Consider the following 24,250-nt stretch of genomic DNA (forward strand, 5'->3'; position numbering starts at 1 on the left):
GCTGCTGGTTGATTTGTAAGGTTTGGGAGGATGGGGGCACAGGGAAGAAAAGGGCACTAGATAGTTTCAACTTAGCACACGTAGGCAGTCACTTTTGCCTATATAAGGCTGGCCGGACTCCAAAGCCCACAACAACTGAAGGGAGTTTCTGAATCACCAAAATAGAATCAACTTTGTTGAAGAATTTCTGGGTAGAGGATTCAGAGCCATAAGACAGAAAAAGGAAGAGGAAGTGGTAAGCCCTCAGATCTAGAGTCAGAATCAGAGGTCCATAGAATGTTAGTCATTAAAGTTTGTAGACTGCGCGTGTAGAATGTCACTGCCACCTAGTTGCTTGAGAATATGAGAGGTGGCTAAAGTCTTCCCAAATAGACAGCACCATCCAATAGAAACAGAATGGGAACCATATATATAATTTAAACAAGTAAAATGAAGAGAGCCAGGGTAAGACATGAAGGAGTGGTGGGGACTGTGGCAAACAAGAGAGTTCACCCTCCAGCTTAAGTTCTCCTGTCAGCAATGAGGTCTCATATTGCCAGATCATCTGGTATTTTCTTTTCCAAGAGAAGCATAAATCCGAGTTTTAATGTGAAATGTCCTGAATTTAAAATATTAGCAAGTAATTAATAGGTTAAAACTCATGAAAGAAGGTAAAAAAACCTGACTGTGGGCTGGGGACCACTAGTTTGCAAGCTCTGATATGGTCTCAACCTTCCATGTCAGATTTTCTGTTTGCCCCTCCAGATCTAATCCCCATACTTTTCCTTGCCTTGTGTTCTCGAAAGTGGAGCTGCTTGGGCTGCATTGAAGGACTCCTTTGCATTCTGGCTTCTGTTGGTGTGATGGTTAATGTTATGTGTCACCTTGGCCAGGCCACGTATTTGGTCAGACATGATTCTGGATGCTTCTATGAGGCTGTTTTGGGATGAGATTTACATCTCAGTCAATGGGGTTTCAGTAAAGCAGATTGCCCTCCATAATGCGGTGGGCCTCATCCAATCAGTTGAAGGCTTGAGTAGAACAGAAGACTGACTTCCCCTGAGCAAGAGGGATTTCTGTAGCAGACTGCCTTTGGGCTCTTTCCTGAGTTTTCAGACATATACACACATCCTGGAGATGTGTGGTTTCATTTATCTGGAGAACCCTGACCAATACAGTTGGGTTTGGCCAGTGGGGGGCTCCAGCAGAAGAGTGAGGGAGGGAGGAGAGAAAAAGCCAGGGCGGCTCACTATCTGTGGAGTCATCAAGGGCCGATGTGTCCCCAGACTAAAAATGCCAGCTCCGGTTAGGCCTCTCTCCGCCTCAGACCTTGGACTGGGAGGTGCTTCTCCATGACTAGCTCTCCCTCTCACCACTGAGGCCAGTGGCTTTTCTACCCTCCGTCCACACCTTGTAACTAGACCTTTTACTAAACTCTCCTCAGATTAGCTAGTTTATGGGCTTACTATCTCCTTTTGAGACCCCGACTATGCACTCTCTTCTCTCAGATGAAGAAACCACAATCCAAAAGAGTAAAGAGCCTGCTTAAGGTTGCACAGGAGTCCAACATGGCTCACTGCACCCCTCGTTCAATGACTTGTATTTATCTTTTCTCTCCATTTACCACCACCACTTCCATTCCTCTGCCCACTTGACTCCACGTAAATGTTTTCGATATGTACACTGGAATATGTACGTGTCTGTCTTTCTGTACACTCCTGCTGTTCATCGCTTCTACGTGTTGCCATGTTTTCCAGTGTGCTTCCTCCATATTTTTATTTAAGTGCCCCCTCCCCACCCCGTGATGGTCATCTAGTTGGCCTCCAGCTCCTCGGCCCCTTAAGCAGCAAATACCCTCCTATAGCATCTCCTCAGGGGTCCATGCTGCTGGGATATAAACCCAGGAGTAGGGCATAACAGGGCATAGGGAGGGCAGATAATGAATTTCTCTAATTACTGCCAAGTTGCTTGTCAGGCTGATAGTCTCACCAGCAGAACACAAGGGCTTTTGTTTCCTCCCATCTCACCATCACTTATTTGTCCACTTTTCTAGTTTTTGCCAGTCTGATTGGTATATTGTTAAATCTCTGCGTAACTTGCATTTCTCTGATGACACGTGGGTTTAACTTGCATGTATCTGATGAGAAGTGTGTTTGAGATCTCTTTGTAAACCGGTTGGACATTTAGATATCCCTTTTCAGAATGGCATATTCATTTCTTTCCCTCGGGTGTTATGGTAGAAGACTTCCAAAGATGGCAGCGAACCATCCTGTCCCCTGCACGTGAATGCCACTGCTCCCAACACGGAGTGGAGTGTATTTCCTCCCCGTGAGCTAGGCTAACCTGTGACCCGCTTTGACCAATGGAATGTGGAAGAATCAATGTTCTTGGACTCCTAAGCCCGGCCTTAAAGGGTCTTGCAGCTTCTGCTTTTGCCTTCCTAGAAGTCCACTGTCAGGTAGAGAGGTCCAGGCTAGACTCCTGGAGAAGCCGCAAGATCCCGGAGGGCCCATAGTTATGGTGGAAATTCCAGCTCCAGCTAAATTCACAGCCATGTGGCCCCAGCCACACTACATAGAGCAGAAACAAAACCATCTCTGCAGAACTTTGTCCAAATGAAGAAACGTGAACCAATAAATTGTATTTTAAGGCCCTGATTTTGGGGGTGACTTGTTATGTAGCCACAGGTAACCAAAACGGGTGTTTTGTTGTATTTTTGTCTCTTCTGACTTCTGGGTGCTCTTCACATATTTTAGATGGGGACTTATATTTGAGTCCCTGGTATATTTGCAATGACTGTGCACTACCCTTGCCATGCCCCATCATCCCTCACCTCCATGAGCACACGGCTGACTCCTTCTTGTTTCAGTCCAGTGCCACCTCCTCAGAGAAGTCCGCCCTGATCGCCCGGCTAAAGTAGCCTCTGAGCCAGTTTGCCACATTGGCCGGTCTCATTTTTTCTTAGCCCGCATCATAACCCAGAGTCATTTTACTTGTTTACTTGCCTGCTGCCTATCTCCTCAGCTAGAATGTAAGTTCTATGTGGGTGGGGACAGCAAATGAGCACATGATCAGTTTCTAAATAAATATAATTCAATGAATAAAGGGAAGAATGAGCAAGCAAAGAAATGCACCCACCAGACCCAAGATTGGAGGGTGGGATTGCTTTCTCATAAATTCTGGTATAGATTCATTCATCAAATATTTACTGAATATGTGCTCTGTGTCAGAAACTGTAGTGGAGTTATAGCATTGAATAAAATTAAGTTTGTAGACTAAGGCTATATTCTAGAGGGAGAGAAATTCAATAAACAAGAAAGAAAATAAATAATACAGTATCTTGACTAAATACTATGAAAATATAGCAGCAAAAGGAGACAGAGAGTAATGAGGATGATATTTTAGACCGGATTGTTAGGGAAGCTTCTCTGGGGAGGTGACATTTGAGCAGCGACCTGAATAACGTGAGGAAACAAGCATATATATGGAAGCAAAGCATCCTAGGACAAGAGAACAGCACGTTCCAAGGCCCTGAGGCAGGAGAGCTTGAGTGTGTGGCTGGAGTGGAGCAGAGAGGGGAGAACAGTATGACAGTGAGGTTGGGGAGGTCAGTTCTCTCGAACCCCCAGCTCAGGAATTTGGGGCTTTAAAGCTTTTATACCCAGAAAGGCAAAAAATCTCCAGGGCCAGTGTCGATTAGCATTCTTTATTTTATAGCATTTTCAATCAGAAGCATGAGATGTCATGATTCACCTAGTTACAAATCCCATGGGCTTCTCTGTGAAGGAAATTCTCTCTTCCCCTGTCCCACAGGCGTGCACCATCCCCCAACCCACTGCGGGCTGTGACTGTGACTAACCACTGAAGTACTATTCATGTGAGAAGGAGATGGGGCTCAGCCTCCAGCTCAGCAGGATCTCTCCTCTCTCCACCCCCCCCGCCCCCGCTCCCAGAGAATCATCCATGACTCACTCGTGCTATCCTGCCCACATGGCTGGGGAACAGCATCCCTCAGAGGCACAGGAAGGGGCGATGTGAGGCTTCCGGCCCCTCAGGTGGCACCTTTTCCAGTGCCATGCTAACGCTGGGCCAACTTGTTCCACAGACACTTCCTGAGCATCCACCGGGCCCAATACTGTGCTGTGCACTGGGGATGTCCAGATGCTTCTGCCTGAAACCAAGAGCGAGCGAATCCCCTAGAGGCCCCCACCAGCCACTGGCTTAAGGGAAGTCTCAGTAGAAGAAGAATACGACGCTTTGCCTGCCTGAGATATTTCATCCCAGCCTTTTACAAGGTTCCCATTTATCTTTTGACTTTTCTCTCACCCCTGAAAAACGTGGCCTTTGCTAATCAAACATGCTGACCACGTGGGGCAGCTGGTAGGTAAAGACCAGCTGCTAAACAGGAAGTAGCCAGCGACACGGAGTCTCCGTGGGCCACATGCGGCTGTGAACAGCTGGAACAGCTGGAACACCAAGGGAGGTGACCCCTAAAGGCAAGACGGTCTCTCCAGAGTGAAACTTAGTCAGTGGGGAAGGTTAGCTATGCCCATGGGGATGGATGGCTTCCCATCCCGACTGTTCAAGACAAAAGCCATTCTAGGTTTGCTTGTTATTGCTGAAATTGGGCTCTCTTGCATCCTAACCATATATCAGCTCAGAGATAAAGGAGCTTTCTCTCAGGCAGCAGATCTGGGAAATATCTGGGCCCTGAAATGCATGAGAGAGGAGAAGGTGTCCTGGATAATGAACCTGCTGGCCCGAGTGGACCCTTGGAGGTCACCCTCATTTGCTGCATACAGGATCACCGAGAGGAACGGTATGACCCGAGCAGCAGGTGATGGCAGAAGCCTTCTGGGAGGGCCCAGCCCAAAGAGAATCTCCAGGAAGGACTCAGAGGGCCTGAAATGAGTTGTTGACCAAGGCAGATGATAGCTCCGTGACAGTGGCCGAGTGGTTGTGGGCCCAGTCCGGGAAAGTGCCCAGCTGGAAGATGGTCTGTGCCCAAGTATTTATGGCCAAGTTGAGCAGGAGGACGCCCATCAGGTTCATCAGGAAGCCTGTCCGCACCTGAAACAGAGCGTGGACCAAGGGCAGGGTCAGCTTGAGGCCCATCTTACAGATGGGAAAACCCAGGCTGTGTCAGGCAGTTGTTTGCCCAAAACCAGGTCAGGCGATGCCCGAGACCGTTTCATCTTTACACTATCCTAGACTGTCCTTCAAAGAGCCGAAAATGTCCCCATTTCTTAAGTGGTTTCTAAGTGCCAGGTGCCTGCAGTTGTCATAAGGTCATTTCACCCTGAAAGCAACGCTACAAGGGTTATCATCATCGTCATTCCCATTTTACCAAAGGGGAAAATGAGACTCAGAGAACTTGAAAATAATCTGATTTGATCATTAAACACCCCCCACCACACACATGCGCGCGCTCGCGCTTGCTCGCTCGCTCTCTCTCTCTCTCTCTCTCTCTCTCTCTCTCCTCTCACACACACACACACACACACACACACACACACACACACACACACACAGCATATCCAGTTAAGGCAATCCTTGTTTATTGGGAAGAATTTTCCTTCCAGATATGTTTACTCCTTTAAGGAGCTGGAAAGAGTCGCCCTGTGCTCCCTTCCCCAGGCTGACCCCTTGCACCTTGCAGTCCAACCTCGGGCTGAAAATCCCTGCTTCCCAGCTGGGCTGTCTGGTCATTCCACCCTAGCACTGCCCAGCTATGAATCGCCTGATGAAAGCGACTCCCTTTTCAATTCCTTTTCGAATCTATTCCTCAAAGAGAAAGTCTCCCTTGGGTGTTACCAAGCCCTTAATGCTAATCTTCTCCTTGCCAATCATCCTTTTTAACAAGCAGGGATTCAGAACCTCCTCCAGGCAACTGTTATCAGAGAGAATTTCATTACGTTGCTCTTCTTTGCATTTATTTTTAGACTTACCTTCCACGGCATGCAATGATGGCTTTCCATTTACACGTGCATTGGAAACTTTTCTATTGAAATACTATTATTTATTTAATTTTTTAAAAAAATATAAGTTGAATTAGTAGAACTGTGAAATGAATATTACCCCGATGGTTCGTGGAGAGGGCATACATCATGAAGGGAGGGGAGGCCACATGTTAAGGTCAGGAAACTGCCTCTGTTCTAGGGGGTTCTTAAAACTGCTGGCAAGTTCGGAGGACTAGAAGGAGGCTGGCCAAAGCTTTGGGGGAGCTGGGAGGAGGCTTGGGTCTTCCTTTTCCGGGGTCCTGGGAGCCTGGCTCAAAACACCTGCTAAGGCCCCCCTTAGGTACTTAACACCTACATCATTACTCTCCGTTCGATTTGCGATCTCTTTCTGCCTCTCATTCTGGTTCTCTCCTTCTCTCTTTCTCTCCATGTATCCTGCTAGGGTCTCTGAGCCTGGAAAGCCTGCATCATCAACTAGTTAAGCAGATCACCCTTCTTGGTTGTAACAGCTTAGGAAGGGTCATTTGCGTTCTGAGTGTCCCGTGTACACATGCCCCAGGCAGCAGATGGAGGGGGAAGAGGCAGCAGGAAGCTGGAGGAGGATGAGAGAAGAGGATGATTTATCAGAGGACGTGGGGGAGAGGAAACACGCCGCCCGGGGGCTGCGCCGCGCTGAACGCTCGTGAGTTCCCTTCACTGCCACAATCCTGGGCTTCTGTCTCATTCCCTGGGCTGGCCGGGCACTGAGGCCCGCCTCTATGTCCCAGGGTGTGGACTGCTACCCCATCTCCTAAAAATTCTGGGCACAGCAGTTGGCCAAACAAGTAAGAAGAGAGAGCAGTGCCCAGAAAGAGGGAAAAGTCCCTCATCCCTGAAGCAAACTTTGGAAAGTTTGTTTAGGCAGCGTTTCCTGAAATTGTCGAAGTGCACGAATCACCCCAGAGTGTTTGCTAAAACATGTCTTCCTGCTCCCTCGCGGAATGACCTATTCAGAAACTGGGCGATGGTGGCAGGAGGAAGCAAGAATCCTGCCTGGATACCTTGCCCACCACCTGGTGTCCGTCCCCCTCTCTGGGCTCTGCTAGGAAATATCCAGACTCACCATGTCTTTGACCAGCAAGTGTCCAGAGGCGAAGGCGATTGAGTTGGGGGGCGTTGAGACTGGGAGCATGAAGGCGTAGGAGCAGCCAACGGTGCCAGGAATCATCAGGTACAGGGGGTGCACTCTGAGGCGGATGGCCTGGGCCCACAAGCGGGAGAGACCAAGACACAGAGAAATATAGAGAAACCACAAGAGAGGGAGCCAGTTGGAAGGAGAGTAACATGGAGACAGAGAGACAAAGACACACAGACAGAAATTAGCAGAGTGAGAGCCAGCAATAGATACACATGAGGAGACAGATTTAGAGACAGACAACGAGAAATGCATCCAGAAACACCAATACCCAGAAAACAGAGATACAATATGCAGACAGAGACAGACAGGCAGGAAAGAACCAGACCAAGGGAGGCACGGTGGAGAGAACATTCTCAAGGTTAGTGACATTCCGGGACCATCCTGCAGGGTCGTCAGGGAGAGTGGGCTGTGGAGATTTATCTAGAAAACTTCTCCAACTTGAACGTGCATCAGAATCAGCTGGGAACTGGCCCCGCAGCACCCAGAGTTGCTAATTCGGCAGGTCTGAGGGGCCCTTGAGGATCTGCATTTCTGACAGGTGATGCAGATGCTATGCAATCACAAGCCCCCTGCCTGGTCCTGCTCTCAGCCAAACAGTCCAAACAGCTGGGTTCTGGGCAGCTTTCCCTGGGGCCTCACTGGACTTCAGGGATAGAGAGCTCAAGGTGGCATCTGTTGGCAAACATTTCCAAATTTCTAAGACTGTGGATCAGACGCAGCTGTGAGTTGGCCTCAGATATTGGGTCACCAGTTTGTCATCTCCCCCAATGACATATTTACCTACAATTCATGGGGATCGCTTCTCCAGAATTTTATTTAAGATAGGATATTTTAGACTCCTCTAGGGAATTTTTGCAACCCAGAGCATAGACGTTTTCTCAAAATGCACTAAAATCACCCCTTGTGTGTCATACTTTTTGATTTTGATGGTAAGCAACATTTAGAAGAATGTGCCAGATGCTAGTGGCTTCTCTAGCACAGCAGCCCCTGAAGGGGCTCTATGCTTCTTCTCCTCTCCCCACATCTCTCTCAATTGCCAGGTCCCTCAGATCCTGGGGAAGGGTGTAATTAAATCTCATCACACTTAGCAAGGGGATGGGGACCCCCTCCCCCCCATATTGCAGGTGGGAGCGTAAAATGGCACACCCACTTTGGAAGGCAATTTACCCATATCTAACAGAATAGTCACTGTATCTGCTCTTTAATCCAGGGATCTCAGCTCTAGGAATGTATCTAGATGTCACCAAAGGTGCACAGGGAAAGGTGGAGGCAGCATTTTTGGATAATAGCAAAGGCTGGAAAAAGATGGCGTAAACAAATCGACGACTACCAATTCATAATAGAATCTTCTTCAGTCATTGACAAAGAATAAAGTGTATCTCTGTGTATGCAAATACAGTGTGATCGCCATGATAATTGAGGCATAAATAAACAGAAATGAAGTGGTTCAGACAAGCATGCCTGGTATATCACTGTTTGCATACAGAGCACATACTCCTAACGCTGATTTAATTTGATCCATTTTGGATCCTATTTGAGATCATCAAATGGTTTGGTCTCCTTTAATCTATTTAAATGTAAAGCTGTATCAATAGTTTCTCATGTTAATCACTTTTGAAATTCCTAATATAAACTCTACTTGATCACGAACTGTTCTTCGCACACTATCCTGGATTCATTTCTCTATTTGCTTCTTCGTTTACATTGCGGTTGAGTTATGACTTTTTTCCGTTTGCTTTTGGTGTTGAGGTTTTACTAACCCTAAACCAAGATCGACTGGTTTTCTCTACCTTTTTGTGGTCAGGAATACTTGGGTAGGTGGGGATTACCTGTTCCCTGAAGGTCTTAGCTCTCACCTAGCCAACTCCCCAGGGCTGGGGACTTTTAGAGCAGTGGGCTTCAACTGGGGATGATTTTGTCCTTCTGGGGGACATTCGGCAATGTCTGAAGACATTTTTGATGGTCATGATTTCGGAGAATGCTACTGGCACCCAGTGGGTAGAGGCCAGGGGTGCTGCTAAACCTTCTACAGTGCCCGGGACTGTTTCCATCACTGACCCCAAATGTCAAGAGTGCCGAGAATCCAGGCTCTAGAGGGGGAACAGAGCTGTGCTCATTAGAATTTCTCCAGTTTGACTACTCAGATGTTCTACTTCTGCTTAATCCAAATTTGGTCATTTATATTTTCCTAGAAAACTTTCCAAAGGAGAGAATTCAGTCGCTTTGAAAATATTCACCCTGTTTGTGTATTTTAAAAAATAGTATATATATATAGTATATATTTTTTAATGCTGACACTTTTCACACATTTTGGAAAAGAGCAATGACAAATGGAGCTCCCCGATGGAGCTCCCACTAGCCAGGGAGAGAGTTCTGACCTGCGTTGGGGGTGGGGGGGGGTGGGTGCTCTTCCTTTCCTCCCACACCTTCCCCAGGAGGACCCTCACCAGCTCTGCCAGGACGGGCAGGAAGATGATGATGGTGGCTGTGTTGCTGGCAAACTCGGTGAAGAAGGCGACAACTACAGTGATGAGCAGCACGGCCAGGGCGGGTGGCATGTTCTCCAGGGGGTGCAGCTGGTTACTGATCCACACAGACAGCCCCGATACCTGCAGAGGGGAGGAGGCTAGGGGCATCTTTTCACATCCCAGCCCACCCCCAGCTGCCACCCCTGAGCACTGCGCCCGTGAGGGAGGGTTGGGATCAATTGCAATGATGACGACAAAACCCCTTCACGGATGGGGAGCCTGAGGTTCAGAGGGGTACATGACATGTCCGAGGTCACACATTCAAGCCTGAACTTGAATCAGCTTCTCTGCTTCTTGAACTCTTCTCTATTCCATATTCTATAGGCCCAGGGCCTAAACCCTTAGGTCTTCAAACAATTCATTTGGGTCTTCAAACAATTCATTTGGCTCGCCAAATAATGTATTGGAGTCTAGCACCCCTAAGCTCTATATCAAATGGGGAAAAGCAATTGGACACTCCGTGATAAATCTCTCCATTCCTCCAATGATGGTTATGAATTTTTAAAATACGAACACAATTATATAAAATATTAATCTTATAATTATTATGTAACATATTAATATGCATCAAATACATTATATACACAAAATATACTAGATGTCATATATACGCTAAAATGTGTATCAGGTGTATATTAAATACAACACTATCAAAATGATTATCAATAATAAAGGTATTTATGATCAGTAAGAAGGAAAATTATTAAAATAACACCAATATTAACATTATTAACATTGCATTGTTATTCATTATCATAAGAATCACCATTATGGAGGCTTTATAGGCTGCCAGACACCTGCGCTCATTACCTCCTTGACTCCTCCCACCCATCCCGTAAGGTAGACACTCATCCCTGTGTTACAGAGGAGGGGGAACCTGAGCCTGGCAAAGTTTCTGTGATGCCCATGGTCCCCAAATGTAATGCCTGAGATGTATTTCTCACTCGGGGTCGTGTACTTCTGTAAGCTAATAGGCTCCTGCAAAGCTCCCCGTCACCTGGGTACCCTCCTCTGGACACATCAGTCTGTCACCTCCACTCTTAATGAAGAGTAATGCCCAGAGCTAACCACAGCCCCCCAGGACAGAGAAACGATGGGTTAGATTGTCCCCTCCCTGGCTCCAGACTCCACCCTGCCATCAATGCTGTAGAATTATCTCCACGCTCTCTCCACTGACTTCTCCAGGGGTTACTCTATTTATGAATATATAATATGTATACTCTCCAACAGCTCTGCCCTCCTGCCAATCACATATATCTTTAATTAACCCGAAGTTCAGTACACTTTCATTACGACCCCAAAGAGGCAAAACTGTAAATGTAAAATTGTGCTCGATGCTACCCCCTGGTGGTGCCATTTAACAATATCTCAATAAACCTACAAGGTCGCATCCCGTAGGTCGTTTTCTTAAAGATAGCAAAGCCGTAGTCTTAGATGTTGATGGAGGGAAGAGCTGGATAAGTTCCCTAAATTTGGAATCAAGTGTATGCCTACCATAGGTCTTTTATCAACCCAGGACTCTCTGGTACAAAAATACTTCGGTTTATCAAAGAAACTTTGTATATATGTTTTATGTTTAATAGAAAATTTACTGCCTATCTGGAACTTCAAATTTCCTAATGGATTCTAGAACATAGCATACCGTTTTTATAGAAATGAAGTAATACATTTGTCCCTACAATTTGACTTTAAACCTACCTTCAGGGAGCAAACAATAATGCTTAAAGATGTTTTTCCCTAGAAGACACCTTGTAAAATAAAAGTGCTTCTTTTACATCTCCACTGTTTGTCTGATAGCCTAGAAATTATGGCACATGGCAGAGTTGAGGTTCCAGCCCCTCCCTTGGCCCAGGGAACCCTGAAAAAAAATGGGGCCAATGGTTTTTCCCAGAAGCCACAGCCCTGGCAAAGAGATGGACAGCAGTGTGTGCAATTAAAGGAAGAGGGGCTGGAGAGAGGGAATATTAATGACTTGGGTAAATGAGAAGCCAGGCACTACCCTGTAGCCAGGCCTTTGGATGATGGGCTTCCAGCCAACATCCCAGCCGCCACTCATGTCCTAGGCTCAGCTTCTGCAGCCAGAAGGAGGTCTGGCAGCTTCATGAGAGAGGAGACCCCCCCAGCTGCCCGAGGTTCTTTTGAGGACCTGCCCATTCCTATTCCCTTAAGAATAGGAAGCTCTGTTTCCTTGGAAACATACAGCCCCACAGTGTCCTAGGGATGCTGGGACCAGCAACAGGCAAGGTCAGAGGAGGTATGGCCAGAGGTTGAGGAGAAAAGGCTCTGAAGTCAAACCGTGTTCTCCATCTTAATCCTTTCCAGCTGTGTCATCCTGCTCAAGTAACTTAACTTCTCTGTGCCTCAACTTATCTGTAAGTGGGGATATAACGGTACCGGTCCCAGATGGTTATTATTGGGAGAAAAGGAGCCAGTCTTATAAAGTGCTTAGCAAAGTGCTTGGGCACCTGGTATATGTCCAGTGCATGCGGCTGTCCTTAGTAGCATCAAATCATGAGATGCCAGAGGTGGAAGAACACTCAGAAATTGCCCAGTGCGGTGGTCGCCAAACTGTGACCTGCAAAGATGCCAGGAGGTGGCTGAAGCCACGCTGCAGGACGGGAGGGGGAGGTTGAGCTGGCAGAATGATGCCCCCTCTTCCTTCTCCTTTCTCACTTCAATCAGGTCCTCTTCTATATCTCTTTGATACATAGTAGGGTCGCATCTCAAAAGGAGGGTGTTATGGTATAAGTTAAATGTTCAAAGTTGAAATCTCAATAGAAAGCACCCTTGAAAATCTCTTACAAGGCTCGTAAAACACGGTAGGCTTGGCCGCGTACGACTCTGTATTCTTAGGCAGAAGAGAGTGAGTGAAGTTGATTAAAGGAAAGAAAAAAGAGAAGGCTTCATACACGAGGTGAACATTCACACTTTTGTACTGCTTATAAGCTGTGTGATCTTGGGCAAATTAATGAACATCTCTGTTCCTTGAGTCCTTCCAGGGGTTGTGGTAAGGATCAAACAAGTACACATGAAAATAGTCCTTGTACATAGTGAGCACTGAATACGATTTATTATTATTTATCTAATTTAACAACGCTTACGGCACTTACTCTGTGCTGGTCACTCTTCTACGTACTTTGCTAACATTAACTTATTCAATCTTCATGTCGACCCCAAAAGGTAAGTAGTATAATTCCATCCATGTTAAGATTGAAGAATCTGAGGCACAAAGAGGCTGTGATTTGTCCAATTAAGTGAGATGACTTGCCCTAGGACTGGAATTCTGAGGTCAGAATCTGGCTCTTAATCATTTCATTAGGCTGCTTCTCCAATTAAAATAATAATAATAATAATAATAATTAATAATAATAATAGTAAAAAATTTCAGAAAATGAGGGAAGAGAGAGAAGACACACGTTTCTGCTTGCCTGCAGGGCTTACTCTACTCTGATTTATAACAACCTTCAATCACCTCAATATATTTGTAGACGAGTTTGTTGGGGTGGAGATTAAATGAGATATACATGAAGCTTTTTATCCATGAGATAATAAAATTATAACAATACAAGTAGTGAGGTCGATAGTGGCGCCCAGCTTTAGCACCTGGAACGTGTCAGCCCTCCGCCGGGCACTTTTTGTACATTGATCGCGTCAGCAATCCTCAAAACATCCCTTCTTATAGGTCATGTGCAGCAAATATTTATTGAGCGAGCATGTTATATACCAGGACCTTTCTAGGTGCCTGGAACAGTGGTGGATAAGGAGGATATGATCCTTTCCCTCATGGAAACGACATTCCAGTAAGAGAGACACCAATAAACAAACAAATGAGCAGGATCATTTGGAGAGCTGATCTGGTATAAGCAGAATGATGGGAGGGAGAATATGTATGTGGAGAGGCTATTTTAGATATGTTGGCCAGGAGGTCTTTTCTGTGTTGGTGACCTTGGAGTTGGGACCTGAAGGGCGAGGACTCAGATTTCGGGAGAGAGCATTCAGTGGAGAGAAAGCAAGGCAAAGGTCCTGGGGTGCAAACGAATCTAGGGTGGGACAAGCGGGGTCGACTAGAGGAGAGAGATAAGAGCTGATGTCAGGGAGGTGGGCGTGGCCGGGCCATGCTGGTCCTTGCGTGTAGGCCAGTGGAAGCCTTCAGGCTAGAGCCTAAGTGTATGGGGAAAACTGGTGAGAACACTAGCAGGTGTAAGCAAGTTGCCCAAGCTCAGAGTAAGCCCTGGGATCTGCTTCCAGACATTCAGAACCAGCACATGGGAATCCACACATTGAGGCTCATCGTGGGCCCCATCCAAGGACCTCTAAGCTGCAGAAAGCCACTGCGGCCTGGCAAGGGGACTGGGCAGGGGCTAGGAAGCAGGGTGTGCCATGTGCATTCTGGTCCCTCTGGGGCAGGCTGCACTGCCCGGGGAGGGGACGGTACCAGTAGGAACTGGGGGAAGGGGACAGCTGCCACACAAAGCCTTCGTTGAACAGAAACCCCGGCTGGCTGCCCAGGGCCGGGCCAGGATCCAGACTGGCCTCCCGGCGTGCTCGGCAGTTCTGCAGCCTAGCCCTCACTGAGGGACAGGCTTTGCACACTGCACCCTGAACTCGGAGTAGCCTCTACGGTACAGGTCATCCCTCTGCCCCCTGCCGCTGTCTCAGGGCCAGGCCGGGTGCATCTCAGTAAATGGTACCATTTCCACAGAGTTGCTCAGGACAAGAGCCTCTGTGTCATCCTTGATTCCGATTTGCCCCTTTCCCCAACATCCAATTATAATAACTAACTATACCGGGCTACATTCTAAGTTCTCCACATGTATCGACTCATTTCATAATTGTTATAACTCTATGTGATGGCAACCATTATTATTCTCATTACACAGAAGAGGAACCTGAGGCACATGGCTAAGAGCTGAAAGATCTGTGACTCCAACCCACGTGGTCTGGTTCCTAGCCTATGCTTTCCACCATTGCATTGGTGGTCTCCTTAAGGCCTACATAACACGCTGCTTCCTCCGAGCTGCCTTCCTTAAAATCTCCAGTAGAGGCAGTAGTGAGAGAAGCAGACAGACAGCTCAAATCCCAGCTCTGCTGCTTATGAGCTGTGTTACCTAGAATCAGTCACTTAACCTCTCTGATCTTTGGAGACAACAGTACTTTTGCTAATCTATCCTTTGGCTTCTTTTGAAGTCTGTACCGTTGTCCGTGTGTTATTTATTGAGAAATAAATAAATAAAATAAAAATGTACTTTACAAAAAAAGAGTAGCTGTGTAGAGAACTCGAATATGTCAGCCACCCAGACCCCCCTTCCATGAGGACAGTGTGGGCAGCAGGCAGCCTTCACTGTCAGCCCCTGACCTTGCCCGGGGTCATACCCACTCCCAGGGTGGCTCACGTCCGCAGACGGGTGGACGGAAGCCCGGACACAAAGGCCCGGCCGCCTCAGATCGACTGCATGTTTCTGAAGGGCCGCCTCAGATCGGAGCTCCCTATGGGGTTCGTGGAGGCTTCGCAGGTTGGCCTCACAGCTGTGCTTCCCCCCCTGCCCTCTCTTGCTTCCTTCCTGCTCCTTCCACAGGAGGCGACCTCAAGGTCACCTAATAACCTAATAAACCCTCTGCTCTTGTCTTCATCTCAGAGTCTTCTTCCCAGAAGCAGAACCCGCACTAACCATGGTATAAGGATGCACGAGGATTTCTAAGCACTTCCTGTTTGCTACGGAGTTATCAGCATTATCTCCTTTAATGACTTCCAACAACTCTGCAGAGTAAGAACTTTGAGCCAACTGACAGACAAGAAAACTGGTGCCCAGAGAGGTTAAGGAACTTGCCCGAGGTGCCCAGCGAGGAGTGGTAGGGCTTGGATTTGAATCCAGGTACTCGGATACCTGCGCCTGGGCTGCTGACCAGCACACACCTTAATCAGTGTCTTATACTGTAACACTATTTGAACCTGGAATTTTTAATTGAATTTAAAAAGAAAGTAATCTGAGAAGTAATTTCAGGTTTCCTTCACCTTAATTTCAGATTGACCTTAATTGGTTTTGAATGTGTCAATTTACAAGGAGCGATTTAGGGGCCGGCAGAGCCCAGCACCATCAGCTGTGGGTTCAAATCCCGATTGCACAATACAGGCAAAGCTATTCAGCTTCGAGTTACCTGTTCCCTCCCCTTTGGAATGAGACAGTAATAGCATTTACATCAGCGGTGTTTATGAAGAATAATGGAGTCAGGATTTGTAAAGTGCTTCAAGCGGTGCCTGGCACTTGGGAAGTTCTCAAGAATGACCCATTAGGAGCCTAGACTCTGAAAGTGGATCAGCGGGAGTTCGAACCCCAGCTCCTAAGCAGAGTGCAATCGTATGACCTTAAGACATTTGTATGATTTTTCCTTGCCTCAGTTTTCCTACCTGTCAAATGGCGGGGGGTGGGGGGTGGGGAGTATAAAATATTATCTAGGCCTTATATGTCTGTGTAAGGGTTTAATGAGATAATACATTATAATACATATTGGATACTGAAGCTGCACTTCCTCTGAGCAGGGCCCACAACCCTGAGAGACAGCACCTCCTAAAATTCTGCACCCCAGGTGCCACACTCACCTCACTCTAGTCCCAGCCCTGCCTCTCAGCTCACAGAGCCCTCTAGAATAACATTAACAATAATTAATTAATAACATCTGACGTTTATATCACAGTGGCTAAGGGCATAGACTCTAGAGCCAAACTACCTGGGTTCAAATCCTGGTACACAGCTGTATGACTTTAGGGGAGTTACTTCGCGTCTCTGTGCCTCAGCTTCCTAATCTATAGAATGGGGATAATGACGGCTCTCTCTCCTAGGCTTGTTGGGAAGTTTAAATCAGTTAATACGTGTAAAGCCCGTCCGACCGTGCCCGACACAGGAGGAGCACAGCGTGATGATGCTCCTCGGCGTTCACTGAGTCCTCCAGCCACGGCGCTAGTAGTAGCGGCATTAGCGTTATGTCGACCTTGAACTCCTTGAGGGTCCAGGCCACACCTAGTCCTCTCTTTCTCCGCAGCACCAGGCACTGAGATGGGAGCTCTGATAACGCCAACGCGCAAACGAGAACGCAGTGGCGTCTGCGGGGCCCGTGCACGTGCTCGCTCTGATGCTGAGCCTGAAGCCGGGACTGGGACCTGCCCACCCTGCCCGGGGTCTGCAGCCCTCCTGCCGCTCTTACCTCACAGCCTTTGGCCATGGCGAAGCCCCCGCCCAGGAGAAGCATGATGTTCCAGGGCACCGAGTCCTGGGCCTTCTTCCAAGTCAGCAGGGGCTCTGTCTCTGTGTTGGGAGCTGGGCAGAAAGAAGGAAGACACGCAGCCTGAGGAGGGGACACGGGTCCGTTGGGCAGAGAGGGAGACCCCCACACACTCAGGACACTCAGTCACAGGAGGGGACACCAGTCCCTGCAGCCTATCTTTGTGGGAACACTCAGAGTTCTCCAGGAAGCCGTGATTTTGGCAACTGATTTTGGCCCTTTAAGGAAAAAACTCACAAGAATCATGGGGTGTCTGCTCTATTCAGAATGAAAACCGTTTGCATGGCTCCCCCAGCTTGAGAATCTCCTGGAACCAGGCACTCCCTGTGCAGGGCATCCTTTAAATCTCTCAGCAGCCCTTCTGGGTGTTACTTTTATCCTCACACAAGACAAAAGGCTCTCTTTGTAATTGGATCTGTACAGAGAGGAAACAAAGAGGAAGGAAATTCGGGAGAATAGAAACCGAGAGAATCTTTAGCGCATAGAATTATGGGAGGAATTTTAAGTTTTCAAAAGCGGCAGTATGTGCAGTGGTTAGAACAGGGGCGTCAGCAAATTTTTTCTGTAAAGAGTTAGAGAGTGGATAATTTAAGCTTCACAGCCTCTGTGGCTACTAGGCTGCCACTGGACATGAAGCAGCCATGTACAAAACATACATGAACGTGTGACAGTTTTCCCATGAAACTCTGCTTTCCACAGGGTCTTGCCACTTACTGTCATCCTCTGTTGCCATTTTTTTTCCTGTAATACGGAAACTGTTCTCTGTTTTAAAAATGTGAAAGGAAAGATGGACAGGGAGGGCCGCGTTTCATGAAACGCTTTCCTGCACCCGATCTGCTGCCTACATCAATGTTATCTTCCTGTAGGCATTTGAGTTTGCAACTCCGCCTTCTGTAGAACTCCTAAAGCCAGAGGCGAAAAGTGTCTAAGGGACCTGCTCATTTTTAAGTGGAAAAGCAAAGCCCAGAGGATATAGTGACAGAGCTGGGAAACCAGACATCTATGTCATGGTGTCCTCCTCACAGCCCCAGACAAGAAGCAGCTCTGGGTCTTATGAGCCCACCCACAGATGACAGAACCATGGATGGGACCTAATCAAGAGCAGCCAATCCACAGGCTGACCAGGAATCTGTGAGGCTATGAGGTAGCCTTGGGCGGGGGAAGATCTGCCCAAATGAGAATAAGTCAGACCAAACAGATCCTTACTTTCAGAAGCATCCCTGGGAAGCAGAGAGACAACAGGCAAAGGGAAGTGATCACTAAAGGTGGAAGAACAGAGAGGCCACGTGACACAGGAGGGGCATGAGGGGGCTGAAGTTCTGGGAAGAAGCGGAAATTGTGAGGAAGTAGACAGGAGGAAGGGGAAACTGAGGAAGCAGAGTAGACGCCGAGGAAGGAGAAAGGGTGTGGGACTAGGAGCTGCGAGGGACAGACGCTGAGGTGGTGAGAAGTAGCAGAAGCTGTGGGAACGAATGCAATGAGGGAGTGGGCATTACGGGGGGGGGCGGGGCGGGGTAGATGCTACAAGGGAACAGAAGTTATAAAAAAAGCAGAATCTGTAATGAAGAAGCTATAAAGATGCAAGAGCTAAGACGCAGTAGAAAAACTCTGAAAAGACCAAGAAATGATGCACAGAGTGGAGGGTGGGAAGAGTCATTTGGAAGCAAGACAGAGAAGCAGAAATGGAGGAAGGGAATGAGTCCTGTTCAATCTCAGAGTCCCAAAGCCCACAGCCAAGCCTCCTCAACCCAGCACTAGCCTCCTGGAGGTCCGGCTCTCCCGACTGACCCCTACTGATCCTTCCGCTGTACTCCCCACACTCAAACCCCCACTCCTCCGACTCGGGAGCTACCCCACGTAATACTCTATTTTTTTCAACAATAGGAACTAGATTACAACCCTTATTTCCTGACTCCTGGTCCAGAGCACATCCCACTGCCTCAGATAAAGATAGGCCAGACACAGCCTCTGTCACAGATGACAGGTGTCGGCACCTTCTCCTGGCCGACACCTGCTGGAAACACCACAGAGTCATAACTGGCCTTCTGAAGGCCAAGGCCAGACTATAGATTCTTTGGTTTGGAGAGCTCAATGATTCTTTTAAGCCGAATTTGAATGCCTTTAGGTGTTTTTGCCTCCGTCTCCACTGCTTTCTATTTAAACCCAGCTAGACATTTGTCTGGCCCCTTAGGCAACTGAGATGCAACTCCTGCCTTGGGCCCAGGGGCACAAAGTTGTTTTTTTGTTTGTTTGTTTGTTTTTTAGGCGAGGCAACCCTTGGTTGACCTCACAGATTGCAAGGACTTTGTCAGTTTTTGCAACCCCTTATTTTTTTAATTTTTTACGCCTACAGCACCTGGTCTTCCTAGGTGGTCTCCCATCCAAGTACTAACCAGGCCCGACCCTGCTTAGTTTCCGAGATCAGACGGGATCAGGCACGTTTAGGGTGGCATGGCCGTAGACACAAAGTTTTTTGTTAAGGACAAGAAAATAAATATTTTGGGCTTTGTGGGCCAAGAGGTAAAATTGAGGCTATTGCATAGGTACTTACGAAAGAAAATAAAAGTCCACAAATTTCTTATTGAAGAAATTAAAAACTTTATTTATGGACACTGAAATTTGAATTTCATGTAATGTTTATGTGTCATGAAATATTTTCCTCTTGATTCTTTTCAACCATTTAAAAATGTGAAAGCCATTCTTAGCTCATGGGCTGTTCAAAAGCACACAGCCGGCTGGAATCGGCACTCAGACTTCTGGCAGCCTAAGTGCCCAGACAAGGTAACTGCTCAGACAGGGGCCAGAAAGAAGCAAAACACGTGGCTCGCCCGTACAATGGGCCTGTCAGGTCCCAGAAGTGGGCCCCACCTCCAAGGCCACAGTCCTCACTGAGCCCATGGAGATCCCAACCTTGACCACCTTACCTTTAAAGTCAAACCACCACTTGAGGGAGGGCTTTTGGGATGGGAAGAAGAACAAGATGGTGACAATGGCCACACCGGTGACAGCATCAGAAAGAAACCTACAATGACAAGGCCCCAAAGCATGTGATCCCAGGCATCTCAGCAGGCCAAGGTCTGGCAGATTTACAACTGAGGATTTGTGGGGGGTGGGAAGGAATTAGAGCCTTTGTGAAGGGGCCTTGTTGGAGGCCTCTGGATTCTGTCCTGCACTGAACTCAGCATGGGTGCAACCACCTATGGATGCGAAAGCCCTTTATCTACAGTGCCCTGGGGCGTTTGGACACTGCTTGAGCCAAATAATTGCTTATCCTCCTAATTCAAGGACCCTAGGAACAGGGTCCGAAGAGGCAAGAATCTGAGAGCCACAGAACACTGGGGTCTGTGGAATCCGCAAGGACTCCGGCAACAGCCCTGTATCTGTTCAGCCTCCGCCTGCATTCCTCCTGGGATGGGCAGCTTACTACATAGAGATGCAGCCCATTCGCACCAGCAGAGCCCAGTTCAAGCCAGACTCATAGCTCCTCAAAATCTAACTACTGTTTTTCAAGGATCTACCATGTGTCTTGTGGAGACATTAAGCTCTCAGAAACAGCCCTCGGGGGCAGGCATCTTCCATGTCAGATGAGGAATCCAAGACTCAAAGAGCAGAAATAACTCGCTCAAGGCCAGACCATGTTCCATAGAGGTGATGGGCATTGAACCCACATTTTCTGGCTCCATGTTCAATGAAGTACAGAGCCAACTGCTAAGAAAAGCTTTTTCAGCTCACATGTTTGGGAAGAAGGGTGCTCAAATGGCCAAGAAACTGGAAAAGATGGTCCCTATCGCTATATTAGAGGAATACACATCAAAACACTAATGGAGTACCATTCTTCTGTGACTAGACAGGCAAACTTAAAAAGGGTGATCATACCAGATGAGGATGTTGAGAAACACACAGGGGTGGCAGGACAATAAACAGGACAATTAATGTTTTGGAAGGCAGGTGGCAGCATGTTTCAATACTTCACATGTGAATGCCCCTTGATCCAGTTATTGTACTTTTAGGAATTTATCCTCAGGACATAACTGGACTCGTACACAGATTATATACAGGGATGTTCATTATCGATAAGAGTAAAAAAAATAAGATTTTTAGTAGAGACAAGTTTAAATAAATTGCATTTAATAATGCACATATAATAACGTATGTAATGAAATATTCTGCATCTTTTTAAAAAAGATATAATATCAGTCTTTATGTAATGATATAGAAATACAACCAAAATGAGTTGATAAAGATGCTCCCATTCTTTAGAATATTATGCAGTGTTTATAAAGAATAAAACAGCAAGTTGTCCATGATCATATTATTGTATTTTCCAATATCTTATTATATGTCCACGTATATGTCTGTGTGTATGTATTAATACGTCTGCATGTGTGTATATCTGCAATCTTACACACCACACTGTTCATTGTAATAATTGTTGGGGAGAGGGACAGAGAGTAGATAAAAGGCAACTAACTTTTACTTTTCAATTCAGCATTGTTAGAATTTTTTATAATGAATTTTCATCTTATAATTAGACAAAAAAGAAAAAAGCAGAACACAATATGTTCATTGTAATCACATTTCTGTTAAAAAAATATCTTGTGTTTAGATAGGTTTCTTTTTACCTAATCTGCATGTATTTTTAAAATAAGTTTCATTGAAGTATCATTAACATGCAATAAAATGCACCAACTTAAAGGATATAGTTAAATGGGTTTTGACTAATGTACACAGTCCTGTAAATGCCAATGCAATCAAGATGTGCAAGTTCTCAGACAGGCATTTTTTAAGTCAGAAAAGATATATGTCAGATCTGGAGACGGAGATTCTAGGTGATCTTCACTTTCTTTGTATTGTTGGAATGTTTGTAACACCCATTTTCTTTTTTAATCTGAAAAAAATAACAAAGTACCTACATTTTGGAAAAAATAAAAAGAATGGTAATAAAAGCCACTTCTCTTGGCTCCATGAAATCATATTGTTTCCTCTTCATAACAACCCTCGTGAGATCAGAACTTACATTGTCCATTTCACAGAGGAGAAACTGAGGCTCGGAGGTGAAGTGCGTAGAGCTGCTCTATCTGATAGGGTGGCCGGCAGCCACGTGTAGCTAGTGGATACTTGAAATGTGGCAAGACCAGAGTGAGATGTGCCGCAGGGTAAAATACACACCGGAGTTTGAAGATTTAGTGTGAAAAAGAAGTAAAATCTCTCAAAAATAATTTTTATAGGGATTACATGTTGAAATAATTGAGTGGGTTAAATGAATCACTCACATTAATTCATCTGGGGTTTTTTTCTGACTTTTTTAATGCAGTTACTAAAATTTTTTAAATTACACATGTGGCTCTCATTAGATCTCTATTGGATGGTCTGATGGTCTGACTTCCTTTGAGTTCTAGGATTGCACATCCAACTGCCCAATGCAGTATTTAAAAGACATGTTAGACTTAATAAATCTAAACTAAGTTCAAAATAGAATTGTTGACAAGGCATCCCCAGTCTCCTTAAAGAGTGTTCTTCTCCAACTAACCACCACCTCTGCAGGTACTTCTTTTCCTCATGCATCCAAATCCAACTGTAAGTAAGTCCTATTATTTCTCACTTTGAAATATATCTTGACTGATCCATCTCCACTGCTATAACTTTCATTCAAGCCGTGAAGGCCTAGACCAGGGCCAGCAAATGTCTCCTTTACTGTAAAAGGACACACAGTAAACATTTTTGGCCTTGCATGTGGTCTCTGTCATGGCTCAACTCTGACACAGTAGCGTGAAGGCAGGCACAACAATACGTAAATGAATAGGTGTCACCGTGTTGCAATAAAACTTTATTTGTAGTTAGTGACATTGGAATGTCATATAATTTTGATGTGCTACAAAATATTGTCTTTTGATTTTCCCTAACCATTTAGAAATGTAAAAAACATTTGAAAACAAAGAGTAGGCCAGATTTGGCCCATGAGCCTTAGTTTGCAGACCCCTGTCCTAAGCAACGGGTCACCTAGATAGTGTTATAGTTCCTAACTGTTCTTCCCACCTGTATTTTTGCCTCCACCATCCATTCCCTAACAAATATAATAAACATTTTCCTGAGTTCTTCCTATACACAATTCTAATCACATGACATGTGTTAACTCGTTTATCCTTAGAACAATCCAGTGAGAAGTGTACTATTATGATACCATTTTACAGATGAGGAAACTGAGGTGCAGAGAGGTGAAATAACTTAAAACTCTCCGAAAGCTTCCCATTGCTCTCAATTAAAAAACAAAAAAAGGACCAAAATGCTTAACATGTCCAACAAGACCCTCCATGATTTGGCCCTTGCCTGCCCTTCCAGCCACGTCTTGCTCACCTTCTTCCCTTCCCACCGAGGCTCAGTCACAACAGGCTTCTTTCAGTTCTTCAAATGTGCCAAGCTGGTTCCTACTTCGAGCTCTCAGCAAACACGCACAGTGTGTCTCTAGTTTTTACCTGTACTCTTCTTAACCTTTGGTTCTTCCAGAACTATCCAAAGTCAATGCTCCCATCCCATTTTTTCATAATATAACCTTCTCACTCTTTCTTTCATTACAATATGCAGTTATTTTGTTGTCTAACTACTTGTTTTTATTTGTGTTGCCCGCATCAAGCATATAACGCTTAGCACGTAAATGGCAGAGCTGGCATTTGAACCCAATTTTATTTGATTCCAAAGCCAAAGCCCTTAACATAGGAGAACCCAACTGTCTTACCAGCCAAACCTAAACTCTCCTAAGAGTAAAAGAAGCAGCCGTAAATAATTACCTGGGACAAGAGGTGTAAACCCAGCCCTGGTGTCCCCCTGCCGCACCGCCTCCCTAGCTCCCGGCGGCCCACCCCAAGATCTGCCCTGCTGGACTCTATCCCTTGGGTCCCCAGAGGCTCACCCAGGGTGGAAGTAGTTGGTCCAACCAGGGATGAACTTCGGGTCCCGGGAGAAGAGGAGAATGGCGAACATGCAGAAAAGGATGAAAACGGCCTGTTCGGCAAACCTATGGCACAGATAGATATGCGGGCACAGGATGACGTGGGCTCGGGGAGGACTGCGGCTTGGAAAGGCCTCAGGCAGGTGTGACTGGGCCCAGGCCCTGCTTCTGAGAAACTGGAGGGAGTAATTCACTCCCCAGGGAACCCCCGGAGTGAGGAGAGGGGTGTCTCACCGTGTAAATGGTTTCTGTCCTTGGGCTTCCGCCCTCACCCAGGATCCTTCCTGAGCATCAAGCGCCCCTCCCCGAAACTATTTATGTCAGTCCCACCATGATTTTCCCAGAGTCCTAAGAAGAATCGAGAGAGAGAGAGAGAGAGAGA

The 24,250-nt window shown here is 46.4% G+C and overlaps 1 protein-coding gene and 1 non-coding gene across 4 annotated transcripts in view; both read right to left on the reverse strand.

Annotated features, from left to right (window-relative positions):
• Positions 1-3,946: 3,946 nt before the first annotated feature.
• Positions 3,947-24,250, reverse strand: part of SLC13A3 (solute carrier family 13 member 3) — a 40,746-nt gene continuing 20,442 nt past the window's right edge. For 2 of the 3 annotated variants that reach the window (XM_025040054.1, XM_025040052.1), the window contains 6 exons: positions 23,830-23,934; positions 19,847-19,944; positions 16,845-16,957; positions 9,564-9,725; positions 7,042-7,179; positions 3,947-5,049 (listed from right to left, as the gene is read on the reverse strand). In XM_025040054.1, coding sequence (XP_024895822.1) covers positions 4,873-5,049; positions 7,042-7,179; positions 9,564-9,725; positions 16,845-16,957; positions 19,847-19,944; positions 23,830-23,934 — 793 coding nt within the window. In that variant the 3' untranslated portion in view covers positions 3,947-4,872. The remainder of the gene's footprint in view (positions 5,050-7,041; positions 7,180-9,563; positions 9,726-16,844; positions 16,958-19,846; positions 19,945-23,829; positions 23,935-24,250) is intronic. The other variant, XM_025040053.1, reaches the window with a different exon arrangement.
• On the reverse strand, positions 19,267-19,385 carry LOC112471336. Its single transcript, XR_003043244.1, has one exon. It is a non-coding gene; the product is annotated as a 5S ribosomal RNA (ribosomal RNA).

The sequence above is a fragment of the Pteropus alecto genome, unplaced genomic scaffold, assembly GCF_000325575.1.
Source record: "Pteropus alecto unplaced genomic scaffold, ASM32557v1 scaffold45, whole genome shotgun sequence".
Classification (NCBI taxonomy): Eukaryota; Metazoa; Chordata; class Mammalia; order Chiroptera; family Pteropodidae; genus Pteropus; species Pteropus alecto.